At 45.5% G+C, this 22,634-nt stretch overlaps 4 protein-coding genes across 7 annotated transcripts in view; 1 reads left to right on the forward strand and 3 right to left on the reverse strand.

The window, feature by feature from the left end:
• Window positions 1–342: 342 nt before the first annotated feature.
• Window positions 343–6,626, reverse strand: gmppaa (GDP-mannose pyrophosphorylase Aa). Of its 2 annotated transcripts, XM_037489194.2 has the most exons (13): window positions 6,495–6,626; window positions 5,874–5,971; window positions 5,684–5,787; window positions 5,294–5,486; window positions 5,120–5,179; window positions 4,892–5,022; window positions 4,756–4,770; window positions 3,398–3,532; window positions 3,119–3,216; window positions 2,995–3,041; window positions 2,812–2,904; window positions 2,048–2,216; window positions 343–1,695 (listed from the first exon to the last, which is right to left on the reverse strand). In XM_037489194.2, the coding sequence occupies exons 1-13, from the start codon at window positions 6,532–6,534 to the stop codon at window positions 1,595–1,597; spliced, it is 1,284 nt and encodes a 427-aa protein (XP_037345091.2). In that variant the 5' UTR covers window positions 6,535–6,626; the 3' UTR covers window positions 343–1,594. The 2 variants fall into 2 exon arrangements, with proteins under 2 accessions (XP_037345091.2, XP_037345094.2); XM_037489197.2 differs by lacking the exon at window positions 4,756–4,770.
• Window positions 6,627–7,793: 1,167 nt separating this feature from the next.
• On the reverse strand, window positions 7,794–13,476 carry pnkd (PNKD metallo-beta-lactamase domain containing). 2 transcript variants are annotated; one of them, XM_037489459.2, is made up of 9 exons: window positions 13,114–13,476; window positions 12,653–12,768; window positions 12,413–12,525; window positions 11,824–11,882; window positions 11,537–11,629; window positions 11,162–11,325; window positions 10,092–10,178; window positions 9,861–9,976; window positions 7,794–9,051 (listed from the first exon to the last, which is right to left on the reverse strand). In XM_037489459.2, the coding sequence occupies exons 1-9, from the start codon at window positions 13,269–13,271 to the stop codon at window positions 8,878–8,880; spliced, it is 1,080 nt and encodes a 359-aa protein (XP_037345356.2). In that variant the 5' UTR covers window positions 13,272–13,476; the 3' UTR covers window positions 7,794–8,877. The 2 variants fall into 2 exon arrangements, with proteins under 2 accessions (XP_037345356.2, XP_062421119.1); XM_062565135.1 differs by having other exon boundaries at window positions 12,990–13,124.
• A 228-nt stretch (window positions 13,477–13,704) lies between these two features.
• On the forward strand, window positions 13,705–16,551 carry LOC119228896 (protein lifeguard 3-like). Of its 2 annotated transcripts, XM_037488884.2 has the most exons (12): window positions 13,705–13,944; window positions 14,221–14,502; window positions 14,607–14,674; window positions 14,767–14,831; window positions 14,917–14,970; window positions 15,109–15,159; window positions 15,250–15,289; window positions 15,464–15,501; window positions 15,600–15,687; window positions 15,911–16,006; window positions 16,120–16,173; window positions 16,263–16,551. In XM_037488884.2, the coding sequence occupies exons 2-12, from the start codon at window positions 14,229–14,231 to the stop codon at window positions 16,410–16,412; spliced, it is 978 nt and encodes a 325-aa protein (XP_037344781.2). In that variant the 5' UTR covers window positions 13,705–13,944; window positions 14,221–14,228; the 3' UTR covers window positions 16,413–16,551. The 2 variants fall into 2 exon arrangements, with proteins under 2 accessions (XP_037344781.2, XP_062421095.1); XM_062565111.1 differs by lacking the exon at window positions 13,705–13,944 and having other exon boundaries at window positions 14,199–14,502.
• Window positions 16,552–16,718: 167 nt separating this feature from the next.
• Window positions 16,719–22,634, reverse strand: part of dars1 (aspartyl-tRNA synthetase 1) — an 18,096-nt gene continuing 12,180 nt past the window's right edge. The window contains exons 8-16 of the mRNA XM_062564858.1: window positions 21,992–22,217; window positions 20,363–20,497; window positions 19,291–19,438; window positions 18,675–18,821; window positions 18,400–18,442; window positions 18,038–18,118; window positions 17,526–17,637; window positions 17,320–17,391; window positions 16,719–17,199 (exon numbers count right to left, since the gene is read on the reverse strand). Coding sequence (XP_062420842.1) covers window positions 17,108–17,199; window positions 17,320–17,391; window positions 17,526–17,637; window positions 18,038–18,118; window positions 18,400–18,442; window positions 18,675–18,821; window positions 19,291–19,438; window positions 20,363–20,497; window positions 21,992–22,217 — 1,056 coding nt within the window. The 3' untranslated portion in view covers window positions 16,719–17,107. The remainder of the gene's footprint in view (window positions 17,200–17,319; window positions 17,392–17,525; window positions 17,638–18,037; window positions 18,119–18,399; window positions 18,443–18,674; window positions 18,822–19,290; window positions 19,439–20,362; window positions 20,498–21,991; window positions 22,218–22,634) is intronic.

Here is a 22,634-nt window from a genome sequence, read left to right on the forward strand (position 1 = left end):
GGTACCAACGCTGACCTGGTGGCTGGTTGCTCATCAGAAGCCACTTTGCCCCCCCCCCCCCCCCTCCCCCTCACGCGTCATTTACAAAAGGCCTTTTATCCCGTGGTGGTTTATGGGTGTTGTAGTCATGAGGGATGTCTTTGTGCGTTCTGGTTGAAAAGGCACACTCTATTGTGTATCCTCGAGTGCCCAATTTCACCCCCCCCCCCCTCGAGAACGCCATCTCACCGACTCGATTGTGCCTTCAGTGCGACGTGTTGTCCTTCCCTGGCAGTGCGTCCTGGGGCAAAACACGGCCAACGCAAAGAAATAAAGGAAATAAAGAGGAAAGCAGAACAAGTAGAGTTGTGGACTTTTATTACGTGGTCTCGGCTCCTCGACGCAACAACTACACAAGTTTGAGATCACTCACTATAAGAAAGGTGTCACATGTGTACAGGTGTACTACCAGCTCACAGCTCTGATTTAAGACACAAAAAAAAGAATCAAATTTCACAAGAACATTTAACAATTAAGAAATCAATGAAAAAGCAGACAAGAAAAGCTCATGATTACAACCCAAAGCGGAGTATAGTATAGTATAGTGGGAAGCCCGTTACATGCAACTTTAGGATTGCCTTCCGTGTGAACAGCCTCCCAAGAGGAGGAAGACCTTGTGATGAAGAGCCCTCAACAACACACAGCACGGCCCCTACGTGTAAAAACCTGAAAGGACTCAATTCACTTTCTTCTTACCCCATTCACTGCAGGGTCGTTTGTTAAGAGGCTTGATTTAAATTTATTAAGCTGCAGTTCCTGAACCACAATTCACATCCTTAATAGACACTCTCTTTGCAATAATTGTAACAAAAGTGCTGAAGTGCTCATGAGTGCTGGGGGGCTTAATAAGTAAATGTTAATGTGCTGTATTCATAAATTGGAACAGTTCCCTCCAGTGATTGCTGATGCACAATTGAAGTATCTGCCGTTGCGGATCGTGTGTGCGTGTGTGTGTGTGTGTGTGTGTGTGTGTGTGTGTCTATGTGTGTGTGTGTGTGTGTGTGTGAGCCCCCCTGCTGTGCTCACGCTGGAACAGGAAACGCGACTTGATTGCGATGTAAACCTCCACCCTGCTGATTGATGTTAGGTCCATTTTTGAGACAAACAATGAGGATGCTAAACATTTTTAATCAGAGCCCCAAGAAAATAACAACCTCTAAAAATGAACCACAGCTATTATCCAGACATTTTTATTTAGTAATAATGCCTCATCTCGTGCTCAAGGACGCCCTTGAGAGTTGTTGTAAATAAACTTTTCCCTAACCCTCTTTCTTCCCTACAAAGAACCAAATATATTAAATCAGTGTCTGCTTTATTTTACAGTTCGGTAAAGTTAATAAAAATAAAATAAACTATATCCACCTCTGTCGTGACAGCTGAATCAACATGCGTGATCCCTCCAACGTGTACTGGTTAGAACCCGAACCCGAGTCCAAACCTATCCTTCAGAAACTATTTGACCAACACGCCTTCATTTATTGACACCTTCCACACAGTAACTCAGAGGCGTCCTTCATCCGTGACAGTGAGTGCACAGCCGAGTGAGGGACACTCACTAGAGGATGATTTGGTTTTTGAAGCTGCGGTTGAGGTCTTTGTGCGGAAGGACGATGGAGTTGAGAATAATCACCTCTGAGGGGATGGTCACGTTACACCCTGAAGACAAGAAGCAACACGGTATTTAGTCATGAGACATTGATGGTACAGTGGAATGAGGCCCCAAAAGATCTATTTAGAGTTAGAAATATGGCTGTTTGGGCTGAGAAAAACAAACCAAATCATTCTGTATCTGGAGGTGCAGTTCATTAACGTAAAAGCACTTCCTGCAGAAGTAAGTCATTCAAACGCCTCTTTAAATAAACGATCCCAGCAGAGAGCCAGAGGACCTTTGTCTAAGAAACCAACATTTAGAAGGGACCATTTTCATTTAGAAATTCACTACTAAATAGCAATGAGTCCGTTGAGATGTTATTTTTGAGGAACAGCAGTTTAAATCCGGGTCACGTACCGAGAATAGTAATTGAGGGTGTGAGCTTTCCTTCTCGGAAGAGGGTCTCGCTGTCGATCTTGGCGAAGGGATCGTTGGGGTTCGGGTCGCTCGGAGTTCCTTCCACTCTGGCCCACTTTCCGATGGTGCTGTCCCAGCCCACGATGCTGTTCAACACGCAGCAGTGGTCCTGCAGAGGAAACCCCCCCCGGGGTAGAAGTGTTTCAGCCATCCACTCTGCAGTGTGTAGCATCCCCCCCCTTATCTCCTATAACAATGAAACTCTTCCTGCATTTGGATTCACTTTAGAGTTTGATACTATTCCTACAAGAGAAAAAAAACACTACCACCAAAACTAGTTAATTAAGAAGTCCTGCATAGTTCAACTAACAAAGTGTCCATGTGGGCACCGAAAGGCAATAAGTCTGAATCCATTTTGGAGGCACCCGGCGATCAAATGAAGTCGTTTAAAATGACATCTTTGTGCGAGTTACTGGTGGATAATATTTCTGGTGAGACAGAAGACCTTCAAAGATAAATTCTAGGAAGTGTCACTGTTGAAGTGTGGATAAAGTTTCTAATAAAACGCCAGCATGTCGTCAGCAGGTAATAGAGAGAGAGAGAGAGAGAGAGAGAGAGAGAGAGAGAGATTTGATATTTGAAGCAACGGCTGCTCGTAATTCACTAAAACCTTGAACGTAACCGCTACCCACCCCTCTTTTAATCAATCCATTTCTCTGTGTGTGTGTGTGTGTGTGTGTGTCTGGTCCTTTCCCCCCCCCCACCTGAAGGGTTGCGCCGTGAAGGATGATCGATTCCCGAACTCGGACGCCGGCCCCAATCGTCACTCCAGTGCCAATCGACACATTTGGTCCCAACTAGATGAGTAAAGAAAGCAATTTCAAAGCGGCCTCAGTAACAAACAGGAGGCTCTCGGAGGTGGACACGCAGTAGGACGGGACCCCTACCATGGCCGAGGGGTCAATGCTGGCAGTGGGGTGAATGTAGACGTTACCTAGAGAGGGGAGAAGGAAGATGAACAGATTCCTCTGCAATGTTACAAACAGAATAAAGAAGGCGAATAAACCCTACCACTTATTTTGGGCCCTCCCGCCTTGTTTGAGGCCAGTCTCTCGGGATGAGATGTGTGGTACTGGTTGAGGTACAACCGACTGGCATAGATTGCAGAGCTACAGATGAAGAATATCAAATGGGCTTGTTCAGAAAAGTGCAGTATGGTTAATATCGTAAATGGGTCAAAGGGGAATACAATGAAGCCAAAAACCCCAAAGTCCAGTGTCTCTCTTCTCCTGCGACCTTTGCTCTGACCTCCAGGGTCTGACAGAGACGAGGCCCCTCGTGTGCACTCACCCCGCAGACTTAATCTGGCTCCAGAAGCTCTGGGTTTTATACACGTAGAGTTTGCCTCGTCCTGCCAAGGCAGTGAAAATGTCCTGCTCCAGCCGGATGGCCTCCGCTCGGTGCCAGCCGTTGGTTGGCTCCTCTCTGCAGAGACAACAAGACACCGTCATAGAAAGAAAAACATCAGCAGAAAGTGAGAGTCATTCTGCTCACATTTCACTACGACGTCAGATTAAATGAATACAGTTAAACCTTGTACAAATAAAGCCCCCCCCCCCCCCCCCCCCCCCCGACTGTGTGTACTATATGATGACCTGAGTGTGTTCTTCCTCTGAAGCTACAAACACTGACGAGTGAACCGTTAAATAAACGGAAAGTAATCCTCGTACCACAAATAGTCAGCTTTGTCCTCTTTAATATTCTTTCTATATATTTTTCCCCGTGAACTGTAAAGTTTTCTTTAAAGCCAGAGGAAAACATGAATTTATTGCCCTGCAATCCAGCCCCTAGAATTAAATCAGAGGCGTGAGTTAAGATGCATCAGTGGTAAACTTTGATGGTGTCAAGTTGAAACCAAAGCTGATTACCTCGTAGTGATCCAGAACATAAGTGCTCCATATTAATCAGGGTCTCTGGCGTAGTGGATTGTGAGAGCCGCAAGATGAAACACACCGTTAAATATTGATGAAAAGAATATTTTAAAAAATAGGAATGTGTCGAAGGATGGGATGTGGTTTGAGGCGAAGGCCCCCCCCGGAGACTTTAAAGTACAACCCATCCCGTTCTTATCAAGTATCTCTGATGTGTTCAATTATTCTGCCGAATCAGCACCTGGCTTGATTTAGGGGCTATTGATGTTAGTGGGTGAAAGATGTGGTTTGACCTTTGGTAATATATTTCAGGCGTCCTTGTGGTGCTCAATGCTAGATCTACTACACCACGCTGATGGGAGGAATTAAATCCGTTTATTGATCCCATGTGTATTTATGCCGTCTGTGAGTGAGCGGGGTGCAGCAAGTCCAACATGCATCGGGGTACCACACGCTTCACCACGTGCTGCCGCTCTAGTGGGTCTTTTGCTAAGGAAACAACGGGGACAACGACAGAACTTCAAAGCTAACACCAGACCACCAATTAGCTCTTCACTTCAGGACCAGTCGATGTTATTCCCCCCCCGTCGAGTTAGATGCACAACAGCAACGACACGTCATCGGACTCCGTGACACCAAGTGCAATAAGCACAACTAGACTTTAACGGCCACGGCGCAGTGTCTCCAGGACAGTGACAAAGGCAGTGCACATAAAAGCCCAAACCACACTATGTGCTCTACAGCTACACCGCGTGCCACCGGAATGCACCGACTTACCCATCGTATGGAAATCTGATGATTGCATGAGCAAAGAAATCACAGCAGGGGGGGGGGGGGGGGGGGAAGAAGGACAAATGAAGATATGGAACCAATGGAAATCACAGGCATCCCAGAGACCAGAGACTGGACTCACAACAACATGTCCTGCTGGTTCTTCTGAAACACGGCCCCGATGTGCTGGAAGATGTCGGGCTTCAGCAGGTATATGCCGCAGTTTATTATGTCGCTCACAAACGTGCTCGGTTTTTCCACATAATGCAAAACCTGAGTGTAAAAAAAAGAAAAGAAAAAGAGGAGCAAAAGTTGTTTCAATGTGGAAGAGAAATGGGTGACAATATGGGGAAATGAAATAGTTAAATACCTCGTTTGTTTTGTCGTTTTCAACAATGCAGCCGTAATTCAAGGATTGCGTTCTGTTCGCCTGCTTGTACAGATTAGGACAAATTAGGAACTAGATCTGATATTTAATGATATTCAATACACAATAAATAGGGAGTTTTTCTTATTGAATAAAGTAAAAACTGTGATCGCTCACCGTCGTCCCCAGAATAACGAAGCTGTTTGGCTCGCCGTGCTCCTTCTGGAAGCTGAGCATCTCCGTGAGAGGAAACGCTGAGCAAACATCTGCATTCAGAACAAAGAAGGCCTCTGGACCACCGGCGACAATCTGATCTCTGAAGTGGTAGATTCCTCCTCCGGTGCCCAGGGCGGCGTACTCCTGCAGGTACCTGAGGCCGAGTCAGCATTCACATGATGAATAACTGAATAATTCAAGACTTGAATGAAGTTGACATATTAGCAGTAAGTTCTCATAACTCCCAGCACCCCCTTTATATCAGCACATCAACCTTTGCTATAAGTGATGATCTGTATACTTAGTAAACTAGTAGGTCTCTTTTAGCTGCTTTTGAACTCTGCCGTTTACCGGATGGAGATCTTGAACTCCTGCTGTGCATTCAACAGGAACCTGCTCAGTTCTTCATTTGGCTGGTAGAAGCCGATGAGCAAAATCTCCTTCATATTTGGTACCTTGTAACACAAAAAACGCCCATTTCATTGGACTGGTTTCATTATGTGAATCACAACACAATGTGGTACTGGTCAGCGCCCCTCACCTTGACACATGCTTCGATGTGATGCTGCAGCATGGGCACCCCGGCCACTGGAAACAGGGGTTTGGGCACCTCGAAGGACAGCGGCCTGAACCGCGTCCCTGCAAAGCAACGGCTGGGAATTACGTCATGTTTTAAACTCCAGGTCCACTGGGAACCATCAAGAAGCCTCAACTAAACTATGAGAGACATCACGTGTTCTCCTATTTATAAATAGAAACATCCTTGAAGAAAATGTGGTATTTGAAATTACCATTTACACACGACTTTTTAACCTTTGGGGACCATTGGACCTGAACTTTATAGATACACATTTTAGTGATAAGGCAGCCCATAATCCCTGTAATATCTTCCCCTGGTTCCTCTAAATAATCATGATCTGTATGGAGGGATTCAATGTGGCCGAACTGAATAGTGTGTCCTAAAGCCACGATTTAAGGCATCCCTTATTTATTCATAACGTAATAGCAGACAGTGCTGTTGTTTACTCCTCGTTGTGCCACGTCAGGGATATAAACAAAGTCAGCCTGCTCCTGTGAGGTCTCGTTAGCATTAGCCACTTAGCTTCGCTTTAACAAGTACAGCTGCCTCTGAAAACAAGACAGGGATGAGATGTATTCTCACCTTTCTGCGGGCCTCCAATAAGAATAACCGCCTTCAACATCTCGATGGGAAAGCCGAGTTAATAGTGATGACACAAGTCCAGCCTGAAGACTACCTGTGTGGCATTTCCGTTTCTACTTCCGGCTTCTGACGTCAACAGGAAGAGAATGAAAACACGGAGCGGAGTGAGTCACTGAGATGGAGTGGAGGAGATTAGGAGAGCCTTATACAGGTGAATTAATGAATTAATATACGATTTAAAAAATATGCTGAACATAGTGTAATAAGTTAAATAAATGTATTAAATAGCTATCCAAAAACACTGTAAACAAAACATAAAGCAATCCCTTGTGTTACCAAAATTATCAACAATAATTCTGAGCTATTATGTCAATTGATCCGTTTGACAAATGTTGTAATTACAAACATTAAAATGTACAATAAAATATCAAAAGCAAACAGAACAGTTATCAAAGTATACATATATACTGAAGTATATGTAGTGATCAGATCGAATGGATGTAGGACTGAAGTCTAGGAGGGTAGTTGTTGATTACGATCAAAAACTTGAATCTATAACAGGTCTCTTTCAGACATGTTGATATGATCTAGTACTAATAATAATTACTGCAAATGAAGCAGGTCAGACATGCAGCCATCAGACCGTGTACATCGTTATCAGGACGCCCGTTTGTGGTGGCGCTTTATATTTCTGATTAAGAGTTTCAGGAGCCATTGCTTCCGACTGTATTTTAGTGCATCGTATAATTAGACTATTAGAGGGCATTATAATGTTAGCAAGAAGAAATAAATGAATGATTTGGTTCAAATGCAGAAGCTGGACCGACAGGTCTGTGATGAGCGTGCTGCTCTGTGTTCTTACGCTGCTCCGTCAACAAAGTTCAGTTCAGCCTTGGTCTTTTGTAGAGTAGTGTTCTCATGTGCATAAAGTAGGTTATTCTCTTGTTTGAGTTTAGGGAAGTTTTAGCAGTGGGAGAAATAACTCAGCTGTCAGTTTTGAACATTGATAAAGACAAAAAATAACCCATACCCAGCTCTAATGAAGGAGTTTACTTTCATTTTTTGTCCTCATTAAAACATAACCTGAAGTAAAACATTCTCCCATGTGGTGGTATTCATAACTCAAACATATGCAAATAAGATGTGGTGAATCTGCATCAAACAAACAGAATAACATTTTAGTCAACAATCACCAGGGGACGAGGCGCTTTGATACGAGCTCCACTGCAGGAGCAGCGCAGGGATCTAAAGGTTCTCTCCTCTGCGTTCAGGCTGCAACAAACAGCAGAGACAACAGGCTGCGTGTGGGAGGAAGACTGTTTATTGTACAAGAATCATTTGCATCATCACAGCGTAAAGTACCCTCCAATATATTAAAAAAAATACATATGTACAGTTTTTAGAGTTTTTGAGTTGGATATGAAATATTGGTCTCGTATGTAAGAAAATGAATCATCATTGTACTCTTAAATATTAGGAAAAGGGATAATGGAGACTTAAGTGTTCAGTTTGCTGGATTCTTCAGGTTTCATTAAAGGCGCCGTGTCCTTCACGAAGGTTCTTCATGTTCTCGCAGTGCAACACTAAATAAACACAACGCAGGGCGGACGAAGCCAATACATCTGGGATTGGCTTTTTGGAGGAGAGGGGGGGGGGGGGGGGGGGGGGTTCTCGTGTTGTTGAGCCCGGGGGAAAAGGGGTCAGCTTTGAATATTATGTTTACACACCCCCAACCTGCCAATCATACTCATTCTGCCTTCCTAATATGCCGAGAGGTACAAACAAGTGTTGAATTGGAAAACATGTTTTCCACCTCCAACACCTGTGGGCCCCAGAGTAAAGAAGAAGAATTAAACACTATGAGCACAATCAACATCTCTTTAACAACTAAACGGCTCTCGGCTTCAGCACACGAAAGGTTCATTGTTCTAGTCGTACCAACAGCAAGACGTGATTTTACTGTACTTGTTAAAAAGTTAAAAGAAATACTCACTCAGGTCCCAAAATCATAACTTTCATGAAATGAATTAAACAATGAATTACTTGAAATAATTAACAAAAAATACATTTAGCTAAACATGCTAAAATGAACTGTTGCAGAATGCAGCGCTGTTTCACTCAACAGGATCCGACTTGATGACTTGATAGAAACGAGTTAATGCCTCGATGACACAGAAATAATTGAGCTCTGTTCAAAAATCTACTTATTATAAAAATGTGGAGGTAAGTCTTTGATTAGTGTCAAGGAAAAATAAAGTTGTGACTATGTTCCTAGTGGTTGATAAAAAGGTCAAAGGTGACTTTATGCCCTCTCCATGAACAGCTCCACCTCCCATCCGGGACCTCGTAGCCAGAAGTCCTCTCGGCTCATTTGGTGGAGCTTCTATCTCCGGTTGAAGAGGTCTTTGCATCTACGCAGCTCCTCCAGCACGCGGGCTCTGAACTGGGTCCAGTCTTCATCCTGCAGCTGCTGGACGCCGAGGGCCAGGTGCAGCTCGGCGGCGTGGCTGCGCAGGAAGGGATTGTACTGCCGCTCTTCGCCGATGGTGGAAGGACTCTGAAAAACGTCAACAAAAGGCTGCTCTAGTCAGAGCTGATGCACGCCGTCTCCTGACAGCAGGCGCACTCATTCGGGAAAACAACCGCGAGCCACAGCTGACGGCTACACAATGTGGCACAAAACATTTCTGGACAAGCCATAAAACGTTTCTTTTGTCAGATCCTTTTCTGTGCCATGCCGTTTAGCTGCAGGGAGGAAGGCCTGTGTTACTGAATGACACATGACACGTGACATGGGGCCATGTGGCCAATAGGTGACGCTGTTGCATCATCTTCCCCCTTTTAAAGCAGCCCACGTATTGCTATGCACCCCCCGAGATGACCAAACCACACGATCAAACCCCGGATCAGAAGAATTAAAAGCAACTCAAAACAAGGGTTCAAGTGTGCCGTCACGTCGTTCCATGTGAAGCTCTCGCTGCTCGCCACAAAACACATTGTAGCTGATGGATGAAGGTGTGCTGTAAAACCTGTGAAGTTCCCCACTGATCGTCTTGTGTTGTACAACGTGGAGAAAGACTAAACACTAAAAGGAATGATGGATGGCTTCCATTACAATGCTTCTGTTTCAGGCTCACTGGGGCACTTAAAGCATTGTTAAAGTCATCAGTAACACCTGTTCGTATCCTGCTGACAAGCTAAAGGTTGGTTGTAAAAAAAAAAAAGAATAAAAAAAGGGCCTATTATTACAAACGTGTGAAGCTGCCTTCAGCAGAAAGGGAAGATGAACTACTCCAGGTCGTGGACAGTGAACCTGTTTTCTCTCCGGGGGGGTCGTGGGACGGAGGCACAACGCGTCATCCTCACCGTGCACAGCTTCTGGCTCCGCTGCTGCAGGACCCACTGACACTTCTCTTCCCTGGCGGCGTTGCGAGGCTCGACTTCAGCCGCAAACAGGAGGTTGTCCTCCGCATACTCGTGAGCTGAGAGAGACCACAGCAGACCTCAATGGGGACGGCAGCACATCTACAACCCCCCCCCCCCCCGCCACGTGTGCATCACTCCAAACACTGACACACTTGTTGGTTATTTTCCTACCAGGCCAAAGCAGAGTTTCATCACTTAAAGAGGCCACTGTGTCCAGAGAGGACAGCATAGTTGTGGCGGTGCCTTCAAACATCCTCCCTGAAGAAACAAAGCACAAAAGGACCTGACTTAAGTCAACAGGATGTGTGTCAATCTGAAATACTTTGAACTGGTCAGCTCCTCAGAATGACATCTCATTTGTGATTAATCACAAGCCATGGGGGTTATTGGGAGTGAAGGAAAAGGCCAATTAGCAAATTCCTTTGTTAAAGCTGGTTTCATAAAACTCTGCTCTACAGTAGACAATAGAGCAGCAAAAAGAACCCCATGATTATACACAAGGCATATTTTATAAGAATATGAATTCAATCATTTGTACTGTTAATGATGTCCTAGAGACCTGCAATTTTCCTGTAATTAAATTCATTTCTACCCCGAGGAACAAGTAAGTGAAAACAACAAAGGGAGAAGCAATGAGATTATAACAAAACATGGTATTAAACATTAGGCTGTAAGGAGATTCAGGGAGAGGCAATGCAACACAGTGTCTGTTCTTAGAGGCAATGCAGAAATATAATGATCTTTTCGAGGAAATAGTGAGGTTTTGCACATTTTTGTGGTTTTCAGTTAAGGCGACGCTTTTGTTGTAAAACAAAATGATGCGTAACCCGTGGGATGAACCAGCCAGAACCAAAGAGAAGTCTCCTATTCAATATTTAAACTGAAAATCCAAAAGAATACAAAATAACTCCCATCAATGTGACAAATCAACCCTCAATCATTGGGGCAACTAAATACAAAATGCAAGTAAAAAGAGATCGAGCTGTTTGATCAGTTTAATCGATCTCAGAATGTAAAATTGTGCTTACTGCCTCTTGGTTGTGGCCCCCGTGTGGACACTAACGGGTACTGCAGCATGCGTTCTATACGCATGTCTCTCTTTGCAGCCTCGTGTTGGACAATACTTTGTTTTATTGTCTTCTGATATCGTCCAACGCTACGGCGTTCGTCTCACTTCGCCTATTTAGACCTCACAGGAGGTCTCACTTGTTGTGTATTTTGTGCGATCCGTCACAACTCACCACATCCCGACAGGAAGACCAGGTCACCAGAGAAGAGGCTGGCGGGCGCGTCGACCGCCTGGCCATCCAGGAGGTAGATCATGTGACCCACGGTGTGTCCAGGGGTGAAGAGCGCCTTAAAGTGCATGCGGCCGACCGTCACCGAGTCCTTGTGCGACAGGGGGCTGGGAAAACATGGTTTATTCCTAAAAAAAGAACTACAAAAGGCTTTTCTGGTAGAGAAGGGTCATCATTTAAATAAACACAGTGGTTAGACAGTGGGTTTGGATGAAGGGTTAGGGTCCCCCAACAGGCCTCTCCACACTGTGATGATGTTCAGTCAGCTGCTACTAGGGGGAACCGGTCAGGCTTATTGTGCGGGAAGCAGGAACTTACTGCGTGAGGCCAGGAATGTTATCGGCTGCGTTTCCATAAACTCTGCATGCGGCGTGAATCCTTTTCAAGCCTTTGTTTCCCCCACTGTGGTCCCTGTGAGTGCACACGAGACAAAAACCTCAAATCAGCAGTTATAACCACATACTCTTTGTTTTAGATCAAGTCTGGAGGAAGACCTGACTAATAAATGTAATCCCTGCTGTGGTTGAATAGGAGAATCCATGTTAAATAGGAAAAACAACACCAGGCTTAGCTCTATGTAAAGAATCTACTGAAAAAGGCCTTACCAATGCTTGTGTGTACAGAGTATTGCTTCTAAAGTGACTCCCTCTTCCTCGAGAACTGCCTGAAAATAAAATTATATCAAACAACAGTTCAGCAGCCACTTCCAAGTTCTGGCTATAAATACAATGTGGCTTTAACATTTTCAATCTCCATAACTGTTGACATCCAGCTCTTCTTGTTGTACCCGACTAAACAAAAGAAAGGCGTCATTGTCCCAGATCTACTTCAAGTTTGTGTGTTGGATAAATGTGGTTCGTCGTCTACAATCAGTCGCACCAGATTTCTCGTCTCATTCTCTCCATCAAGTCCTTTTCAAGCATTTCTTTAAATATATTAAAAGCATCCACAGTACCATGCTAGCTCCCATCTTAGCTTCAGTATATATAGTATTTGGTCTCTCTATATTATGTGCAATTCACCTACGAAATGTCACCGTACAGCCAAAACAGCCATTTATTTCAGCCAATGAAATCACAGATGCATCCTTCAAAGACGGCCTGTTAGGAAAACGTCATCATCTGCATGGCAACCGTGACGTGAAAGCTGCGTCGCATCCGGACCCGAAGGCCACATCAGACCGTTATAGTTCACCTGAACCGTTTGAGGGTCTGCCGGGTCGACCACAACCGCGACGCTGGAGGCCGTGTCGATCACAAGGTAGCTGTAGTTGTCGGACAGGACGGGGATTGGAATTATTTTGATACCTGCGGACAAACGAAGGCATAGAATTATGACGGTGACAACATGCGTACTCTTCAATATGCTGTCAAACACAAGGCCCTTTCTTTTCTTTCTTTTCTAAAAGGCATCTCATGTCTGATGAATCCACACCGTCCATCTCCGTGGGCTGAGCCGCAGAGTGACCAGCAGGGAAGTCTTCTCGGGCTTTCCTCATTTGTCTCTTGTAGAACATGTAGCCCAGTCTGGTCTTGGTGTACAGCGCGTACCTGGGGAGGGAGGGGGGGGGGGGGGGGGGGATACTTTTAACCTTGTCATGTCAGCATCTGTCTGATGACAAGGGGCGTAAATCACCACTTAACACAACAGGGACAACAGGGTTCAACCAAGAAGCAACGCTTCGGATGTCATTTTATCTTAATAATAAGTAGCTGTAAACACGTCGTGTCCCGTAATGGAGAATTAAACGGTGGCTGTCATCGTTTGTCACCTTTGTCACCGCGGCTTGTATCTCGGTGACGTTTGAACGCGTTTTCGTTGATTATGTGCATCTTACGAGAATCCTCGCGGTGTATGAAACTAAATGTTGTTTCAACCAGGACGGTCATACTCACGCGATTCGGAACAACGGCTTCTCTGAGCGCGCCATTACTTTGCTCAAGAGCTTTCTGCACAGAACTCGTCCTTTGCGTCTGTGGACAACACATAAATATAAGAGAAAGCTGAAAGATGCGGCGGCCGCCAACGTTACAATCCAATCAGGAAGCGCCATAGCGTCTGAGCGCGACGCGATGACGTAGCACGACGCGCACGCCGACCCCGGAAGTGAAGAGATACAAAAAAAAGATACAAAAGAAGTACGCCATAAAAAAAGCGTTCATTGTGAAAAGATGAAACGTGCGAGTACTGCAACAATTGTGCTTAAGAAGGAATAAATGACCACTGATTCCAATTAAAATGAATTAGGCCGACTTAGTTATTCTTTTAAGGCTTTAGATCAGCATTGACTACTCAACTTGACATTTAATTAATTGAATTTCCTCAATACAGAACTGTTTTTTTTGGAAACTTTTAATAGTTTAGCAAAGCCTAATATTCTGAGACAGTTGAGCCTAACATGTTGGTTTACTTAGAGAGAAAATAATATATTATAGCTCTCTGTAAATTATATATATATATATATATATATTATATATGTATTCTCGGGAAGACACTTGTGTTGGCAGTAGTATTAGGTAGGCCACAACACTGAGGTTTGTTCATTCAGGTGTATTTCTTATTATTTTGAACAGCAGCTTGAGGCACCCAGAGTCTCACGGTGCTCTTCAGAGACACATCGGTAGCCGTGTAAGTTTCAGCGTTCATATCCTGTTACAATGATGACATCCACCTGTGGTGTTTGCGACTCTCCAAAGAGAGAAAGGACGGACTGTGAAAGCAGCCAGGTGAGCTATATGTTTTTCTTCATTCCTTTTATTCCTTTATGTTTTAATTTGTGTCTGTGTTACTAAATAATTGTTCTAATATGATTAGGTTATTTGATGTATGACGAGTTGTGATGTAGCTTTTGCATATAATAATGTTACAATGAACAGATTTCCTTTTAACAAACGTGACCATGAAAAATGGAAATACATACCGTATGCTTTATGCAGATTCCATAGAATATAAATGCACCTGTCAAAAAGTGTCACGCCCGCTCACTTGTTCTCTCCCTAAAGGAAAGATCATGACGTCTAAAGCTGATAACCCTCCGTCGTACGAGGATGCGCTCCACCATCCCAACTACGGGAGCCCCCCCGACGGGCCACAGCGCCGCTCCCCTCTTCCACCACCTCCGCCTTACAGCCCTGGAGGGGGGACGTACCCTGGCCCGCCTGGCTACTGGGGTCAGGAAGGCGTCCTCCCGCAGGCGGCGGTGTGGGCGTCGCCGGGCCTCCCCTCGCCCGGGAGGCCTTCCACGGTACCCACTCTGTCTGCTGGAGTGCCCCCATCCAACCCAGGTTCTGGAGAGATGATACGGGACTTTTACAGTTCTTCCACGTCTTGCTTTACATTGAATGAGCTTCTGGGAGAAGTTGAATTGCCACTTTGTTGTTTCCGGCAGGAGACGTGGGGGATTTTCTGAGCCCCCAGTGGGGGAGCACATCCATTCGGCACGCCTTCATCAGAAAGGTACTGATAGGAATCATTGTCCGTGTAACACGAAACCGTTGTACTTTGTGTCTTACTTTAACCACTGAAAAGGCTTTGTGTTTGCGGGGCAGGTTTACTTCATTTTGACAGCGCAGCTCGCCGTCACCTTTTCAGTTGTTGGTGTCTTTACCTTCGTGTGAGTGTCCCTCTTTTATCAGTCTAATATTCCAGAGTTGAATGCATCTGATGACGGAGGTTTACTGGTGTCTTTGCTCTCGTAGTGACCCAGTGAGGCAATTCGTCATCAGATACCCCGGCATCTACTGGGGATCTTTGTGAGTTGCACTCCAGGAACAAAGCAATAACACACTTTCATCACAACTCCCCAGATCACACAACATTCTCAGTGCTTTTTCTTTTTCATGACACACTGTTGTATACAGCAACAATCATAGTGATTTATCTTTCCACAGTGTGGTTTATTTTATAGTTTACTGCATTCTTGTCTGCTGCAAGGGGCCGAGGTAAGCTGGTTCATAACATCAAGAATAGTTTTGGACTTGTATTAATATTCGTAACCCATAACCATACTGACATGTTCCTCACATGTTCAGGAGACGTTTCCCATGGAATCTTCTGCTGCTGGGAATATTTGTAAGTATTCTTTGTCACGGGTGTTGCGTCGGAAGGCAACATTGGGTTGGATCCACCACATCATTTATAGCCAAACTAACAAGATTTATGAGGAGTTACTGGAATAAAAAAGCCAAACAAAGAAGAAAACAAAAAAACCCTGAAAAAGTATTGTCTTTGTGTTCCATCCTACAGACCCTCGCTCTGTCTTACATGACTGGGACTATTTCAAGGTCAGTTTTTGTCTCAAACTCTGGCAATAAAGCACTTTGATGATGCATTTACACCCCGTGTCACCTTTTGCTCTCATCATTATTTGTATCTTTAACAGCTACTATGAAACAAAGGCTGTGTTCCTCGCCATGGGAATAACTGCATTGGTTTGCGTAGCCGTCACAGTCTTCTGCTTCCAAACCAAGGTAGGAGGAGATGTGAAGTGCGTCTCTCTGCAGCTCAGAGGGCGTAAGAACGAGGCACTGAGTTAAATATTTATCATCATTTCAGGGAAAACATGTGCATCCAACTTGTCCGTCTCATGCAACTCGACTACAATTATCTGCTGCTGCATGACACATTTCTGTGTCGTCCTCCACCTGATCCGGATTGTCTTCCAGCATACTGACTTCCAGACTCCCTCCACAGGTGGACTTCACGTCATGCGGGGGACTCCTCTGCGTTGCTTCCGTGGCGCTCATGATCATCGGGGTCGTCACGGCCGTCGTCCTCTCCTTCCAATACGTGAGGACTCTCCCGGGTCAAGTTCTTTCATTTCCTCCTCTGTGCTTGGGTTTCTCGGTGTGAGTCCCAGCGACCGATTCCACATTCAGAACCTTTCTGGTGTCACTCATCAGGTCCCTTGGCTGCACATGCTCTACGCTGCAATTGGAGCCATCGTTTACACTCTGGTGAGTCTGCATCTCAGCTTTTTAGCTGAAGTGTGTGTGTAATTAAATATAATTCCTTTTTTGTGGTAATTTCTCCTATTTCCTCTTAGTTTTTAGTGTACAACACCCAGGTTCTTATAGGAAATCGGGAGCTGGCCATCAGCCCTGAGGAGCACATCTACGGAGCGCTCTCTCTTTACATTGACATTGTTCACATCTTTCTCTTCATCCTTCAGGTCAGTGGCGGAGCTGCTGAATAAAGTGTTTTGACACAATGATGTAAACAAGTGGGTTTTTCATTTCCAAAGCTATTTTAACCGTTTAGGTTAATACTTTTTTTATGTCAGTTCCACATGAGCACTTTTATTCTTGTACTGTGTGGAGCATTTTCAGTCTTTCACCTGTCCAACTGAATGGGGGGGGGGGGGACTAAAGCATGTTGATGGGTATCATTTCATCTTGTTCTTCTAGAGCTATTTAAGTCAAATGTGCATCATGCAGCCAAGAGAGATGAATTCAGGGCAATACACACAAAAACATGATCCAAAGAAAGGACGAAAAGTAAATAGTTTCAGAGGTTTTAATTATTTGCATTTAATCCTCTACAGATGTACAAACCACCTTTAGTTGCAGGCACAGTGCTGGAGACGGGGATCATTAGTACTTAGTCTGTTCTGGTAGAAGGACTCAGATCTGATGAGGAAGGTTTCTTTAAAGATCTCCATGGAAACAACGTGTAACGTAGACAAACACTGGTGTTTAAGTGTGAGCAGCTTGACATGAACTTCACTAATGCTCTTCCACTTTGTGTCATTTGCTGTTGCTAGACAATAAACGTACTACCCACCGACGCCTCCTTCTCTCATCTTTGTGGCTCCTCTGTCCCCCCCCCCCTTCTGAACTGTGGATTACAACGGTTTCCATCACCGGCCTCTGCTCCGTCGTTGTTCAGGGTTCAAGGCGTCAGGCGCTTAGGGTCACGTGGGAACATGGAGGTTTGACGGATGTTGTGGAGACCCAGGTACAGCATGCACACCCTCTCCAGGCCTGCAAGACACGACGCTTCAGTCAAATATGTTCACATACAGGATATTGTTCCCATACATCGGTGTTTCAATTAAACTAAAAACCAAAAAGGTTCCTCAAAAATAAGCTGGTAATCCTTACCGATGCCTCCACCACCATGTGGGGGAGCTCCATACCGGAAGGAGTCGATGTAAGCCTTGATCTTCTCCAGATCTGTAGCATCGGAAAAACAAAAAGATGGCGATTTTTTTACTTGCCACGTTTCCTGCTGTTGTAAATCAAACTGTAGAGAGACATGAATCACTTAATGCCTCTTTATCGGAGCCATCTCGACGCACTACTCTCACCGATCTGGTGATGTTTGGCCCGGTCCGTCAGCAACTGGGCGTCGTGGACCCTCTGAGCTCCAGACAGGATCTCCTCGCCCCGCATGAACATGTCGTACGAGTTGGAGTATTTCTGGTCAAAAACAAAAAGGAAAAAGTCACCTATACGGGTTTAGATTCCTCCAACAAGAAAAGGAGGGGAAACAGACAATGGATGAAGGAATGCAAGTTGCCACGGTTACAGTCCGCATAGAATTAAAAACAACAGAATCCTGTGACACAATCCGTCCTGCAGGTTTCGCCAGACGCTACAAAAAGGCTTTTAGTTCTTCAGTTGAATTCGTCACTGCAGCAACATTTCTCATTGTGTTTCAGTCCTTAAATACAGGCACAGGCTGCCAAGGAGTCTTTTCTGGCGACTCTGAAGCTGCTTCCTGGCAGGGAGGCGAGTTCAACCACAGGTCCCTCAGGCAAGAATTCATACAACATTTGCCGAGGCACATTTCTCACTATGTAGCCGGGGGGGGACTTACGGGGTTGTTTGGATCCGGCATCGTGTAGAAGGGTCGCACAGCCAGTGGGTACTTGTCCAGCACATAGAAGTCAGTGTCATACTATTGGGGGGGGGGGGACGACAAACAAAGGAACATCCAGTCAGAACGTATTTGAAAAGCTTAAATTACATTTGTGACACAAACTGCTGAGCTACTTCCTGTTTGTTGCTAATATGTTGTGCACTATAGCTCATCATACATCATTCAGGACTTTGTCAAGTTGTAAATCAATATTTCTATATCAATTAAGTCCATCAAAGCAAAGTTCTGAGAAAGCTCACTGTAGCTCAGATGTAATCCTGCAACTCATCAATATTTATGACAAAAACCTTTAATTGTACCTTTTCCTTGACCAGACGTCCAAGCAGCTTTTCATTGGGCGTACTATAGAAAAAACAAAAAGAGACTTTAAAACGCATCTTTACCTTATGGTTTCACATTATTTTCCTCTAAGACGTTAGGAAATGAACAAATTATTTCCTTATCCTGTCGTGGTTTTACACAAACAGCGTGACGTGGTTTATTTAAAAAAGTTATTGGTCAATGTTTTACTTCCTCTTTAAACATTTGTATATTTCTGCTTTCATCCAATGAAATGAGCCGCATGTCTCCTGACCTCAGGTCCTCCTCGTCACCCATCTCCACCCCGGCCTCGTGCAGCATGGCCACGGCCTCGGTGTACTCCAGCCTCAGCGTGGGCTCCAGGAATTTGAAGGGCTCACTGGGGAACTGCTTGTTTACCGTCTGGATCTCCGTCTGGAAGCTGGTGAAGACAGGCGCGCACACGTCAAGCCCTTCTTCCCGACAGATTCACCCACATTCTTTACTTCCAACCATGCCCGCTGCTTTAAACAACATTACAAGTGCAGCTCCCGCAAAAAACACAACAACAATTAAATGGGTAATGATGAACTGGCACTGAAATGCACCGGCGGTGCCGCTGTGATGGAGTGAAAAAAACAACATGCATAGCAGAAGAGCGTTAAGCACTTGTTGTGTGCTTGTATATCCATTTATTCAGCTTCACCAGCTCCATGCTGCACCGAGTATCACCACTAGGAGGCAATAACGCCCCATGGTTGACGACACTCAGTCGATTCAAGGTCTAAAAAAACCCCCAATATTTTACTTTCTGTCATCATCTGAATTTTACACCCCAGATACCACAGAGGAGCTGACAAAACACAAGTATTACACAAGCCATGGCTTCACGGGGTGAATCCTAATCTTACTTGTCTCTCAGGCCTTTGAAGATCTGCACCATGGTGTCAGTGATGGAGTCAATCACCTCGTGGTAATGGTAGTTGAAGGACATCTCAATATCCAGACCCACAAACTCGGTCAAGTGGCGGTGCGTGTTGGAGTCCTCCGCCCTGAAAACTGATAGGATGCAGATCTAATGTCAGCATCCTTAAAAAGTGCACATCGCCAGGTCGCAATTTAGAACTGGGCTAAAAAAAAAGGGGAAAAAGAAGTTAACAATCGAACACACTAAATTTAGCATCGTTCCAGGATAACAAATGAGGTCAAGACTGTGTGCCAATTAAACTTTTCTGCTTCATCAGAGCATGATTTACTATGTGTTTCCAACAAGCATCGACTAAAAACTACCATTTTTCCTGATTGGTGCCACAATAACGGTAATTTTACCACAAACATTTATTGTGACGAGTAGAAATCAGTGGCTGGAGGCCCGATAAACCTGAGAAGGTGTAATGAGCCCGAGTTGTGCAGCGTGTTTGTGGCGCACTAATGAGCTTGTCTGTTTTAAATGACAGTCTTTAGGCAGGTGGAGCAGTCTGACGGCTTAAGGGTCCTCATCCCACATAAGGCCGAGCGGTGCAGCAACCAGGTGTGTGCACACGCACGCCGTGTCACAACGAGCGCTGCCATTCCTCGCTGCAGTTGTGCGACTGTAACTACGGCAACGGCGGTGAGCACATTGCTGCTGTTCAGCGATGACCTTAAAGCGCTTCGACTTCTCCTGCAGAGCGACAAACAAAGACCTCCGTCCGATGGGCAGAGGGAGCAGCCGCCTCTCGTCGATCGCCATCAAGTTTCACCTCAGGAACAAACAAGCGAGCAGCGAATCCCGATGGCAGGCGGGCCACGTGTTGTGCACCTAGTCAGATGGGGGCAGTGTTTTGCTTCCCTAAAGAACTACGGGGGGCAACACAGGGAGGGCTGTCAAGATTTTCAACGCCCCGCGCGCAGAGTGTCAGGCCGCCGCCGCCGCGGGTTAACGCGCCTCTCACGGCGCTGCTCGTTATAGGGGGGGGGGAGGGGGGAGTCGGTTGTTCTCACCCGGCCCCACACAGAAGACCTTGTCAAAGTCCCCGCAGATGCACATCTGCTTGTAGAGCTGGGGGGACTGGGCCAGGAAGGCGCTGGTTTTAAAGTAGGACACGGTGAAGACGTTGGCTCCGCCCTCACTGGCAGCTGGAAGGGGACAAACAAAACGGTTAGAGGACAAATGTCCACTTGCCTGCACAACACAGTGGACACTGACGAGTAAAAAAAAACATTTTTATAGATGTTTATAGACAAATGCAGAAAACAGAGCGCTGTCATTTCAAAGACTCACACACCCCCTCAACCCCCCCCCCCCTCCCCCATAATGATGATAAACTGTTGCCTGATCAGTAGACGTGACAGTTGGGACTCTAATTAGCCAGCTAGTCATTTTTTTCTTTTCTCTTTTTCGAGAAAATTAGAATATTCATACGGCAGAAACTGAGCCACCGATATTCTGACTGCAAATTATTGGAGGCTGAAAAGTCAATTTGAGTAATTGATATTTACAGTTTCAACTGTTTTTCAACTGGAAACCGTTACCAAAACATCTCTCTCTGTGTGTGTGTGTGTGTGTGTGTGTGTGTGTCTGGCCACAGAAGGGTGGGGGTCCGCACCGCACCAACCAACCAACAGTTCCCTGTACACACTCTGGGTGTTGGCAGACCGGAAGATGCGGTTTTTGTGAAAGCACACAGTGTTGATTTACACGTGCCCGCCAAAATAAAAGCGCCAGTTTTGAACATGGTGGTGGCAGGAGTAAGATGACGCGATTGGCTGTTGAAGCAAAGAGGAAGTGAGTGCCTGAAGTTTCACAGTTGATTTCAAATGTCAGGAACGCGTGGGAGGCCGAGGACGCCAGAGCGCTGTTATGTACTCTGTTCTAAGAAAAGAGACAAATCTTGATTCCTTTGAAGGGCAACTTGCTGTAAATTGATGAGGTTTGAACAAATACCACACCCAATCACGTATGTGTAGCTTCCATTATAAATCAAGGCTCTCCAGGCTTTAAACAATGAATTAATTCACGTGGAAGGTTTCATACACGTCGAATACCAAGTCCTCGCTCGCCCCTGATGTTGCGTAAGAGATCCCACGATAGGAGAGACAAGCGAACGCACAAAATACCAACGTCTGGAAGACTTCGGTTTGAATGTTAAGTGGCTTCTCTTCTTTCTGTCAGTGAGGTGAAGTCTTTTGGGAGCGAGCTTTAGGAAGGGAGGGGCCTCCCCTGCCAAATAAACCCATTCTGTGGAAATCTAAGAGTGTGAAGGTCCATAAAACCATAAAACATCGTCCTCATCAGTCTGCTGAGTGCTTGAACATGTGACTGTGTGCACACGCCTGTGTGTGTTTGGGTGCACACGCCTGTGTGTGTTTGCGTGCACACGCCTGTGTGTGTGTTTGCGTGCACACGCCTGTGTGTGTGTTTGCGTGCACACGCCCTGCGTTTACTCCCCGAAACGCTCAGCTTCAACTGAACTTCGGGCCCAATGCGAGCGGCAGACAGCGCTTACAGGAAGTCAACGTTACAACGATGACTCACGGGACACAGCACTCCTCTACTGAAACACCTAAGTCAAAAATGACTCAATACAGTCTCATTTCCCCCCCCCCCCAGGGCAGGATCAGCTGTTGTACCTGATATGATTTTAGGGGTCTGGATCTCCACAAAGCCCTTCTCTGTGAGAGTGTCTCTGAAGAGCTGGCACACTCCCGACTGCAGGCGGAAGATGGCCTGGCTGGTGGTCGTCTTGTGGGGGGGAAACACACACACACACACACACACACACACACACACACACACACACACACACACACACACACACACACACACACACACACACACCAAATGTAAATGGTGAAACTAAGGCGGGGAGAAAATAGCTCAAACTAGACAAGCGATTACTGTAAAAACTTAAGCCCCAAATCCTCCTGAACTGCAACAGAGCATAAAAAAAAGAACACTCTCTAATCGAGAGACTCATCTCAAATGAGGACAATTTCTATTGAGCTGTACATGCCGTCTACTCCACTTACTACACACTTGAAGACAGACCCTGATGCTTCCGATGCTAAAGGGTCTGTGTTCATTAAAAGGTCTCCTTTCCTCCCTCCCATTACCAGTAGCTGTCCCCTGCTGAGTGGGCCCAGTCTGAAGGGAAAGGTGAAGATGTCCAAACAGCAGCAGAGCTCATTAATCTGCTTCAGAGGCTAAAACTTTACCTTCAGCCGCAATCTGAATACTTCACAAAAAACTTTAAAACTTTCCCCCCAAAAGCTG

This window comes from Pungitius pungitius, chromosome 10 (genome assembly GCF_949316345.1).
Source record: "Pungitius pungitius chromosome 10, fPunPun2.1, whole genome shotgun sequence".
In the NCBI taxonomy this organism is placed as follows: domain Eukaryota; kingdom Metazoa; phylum Chordata; class Actinopteri; order Perciformes; family Gasterosteidae; genus Pungitius; species Pungitius pungitius.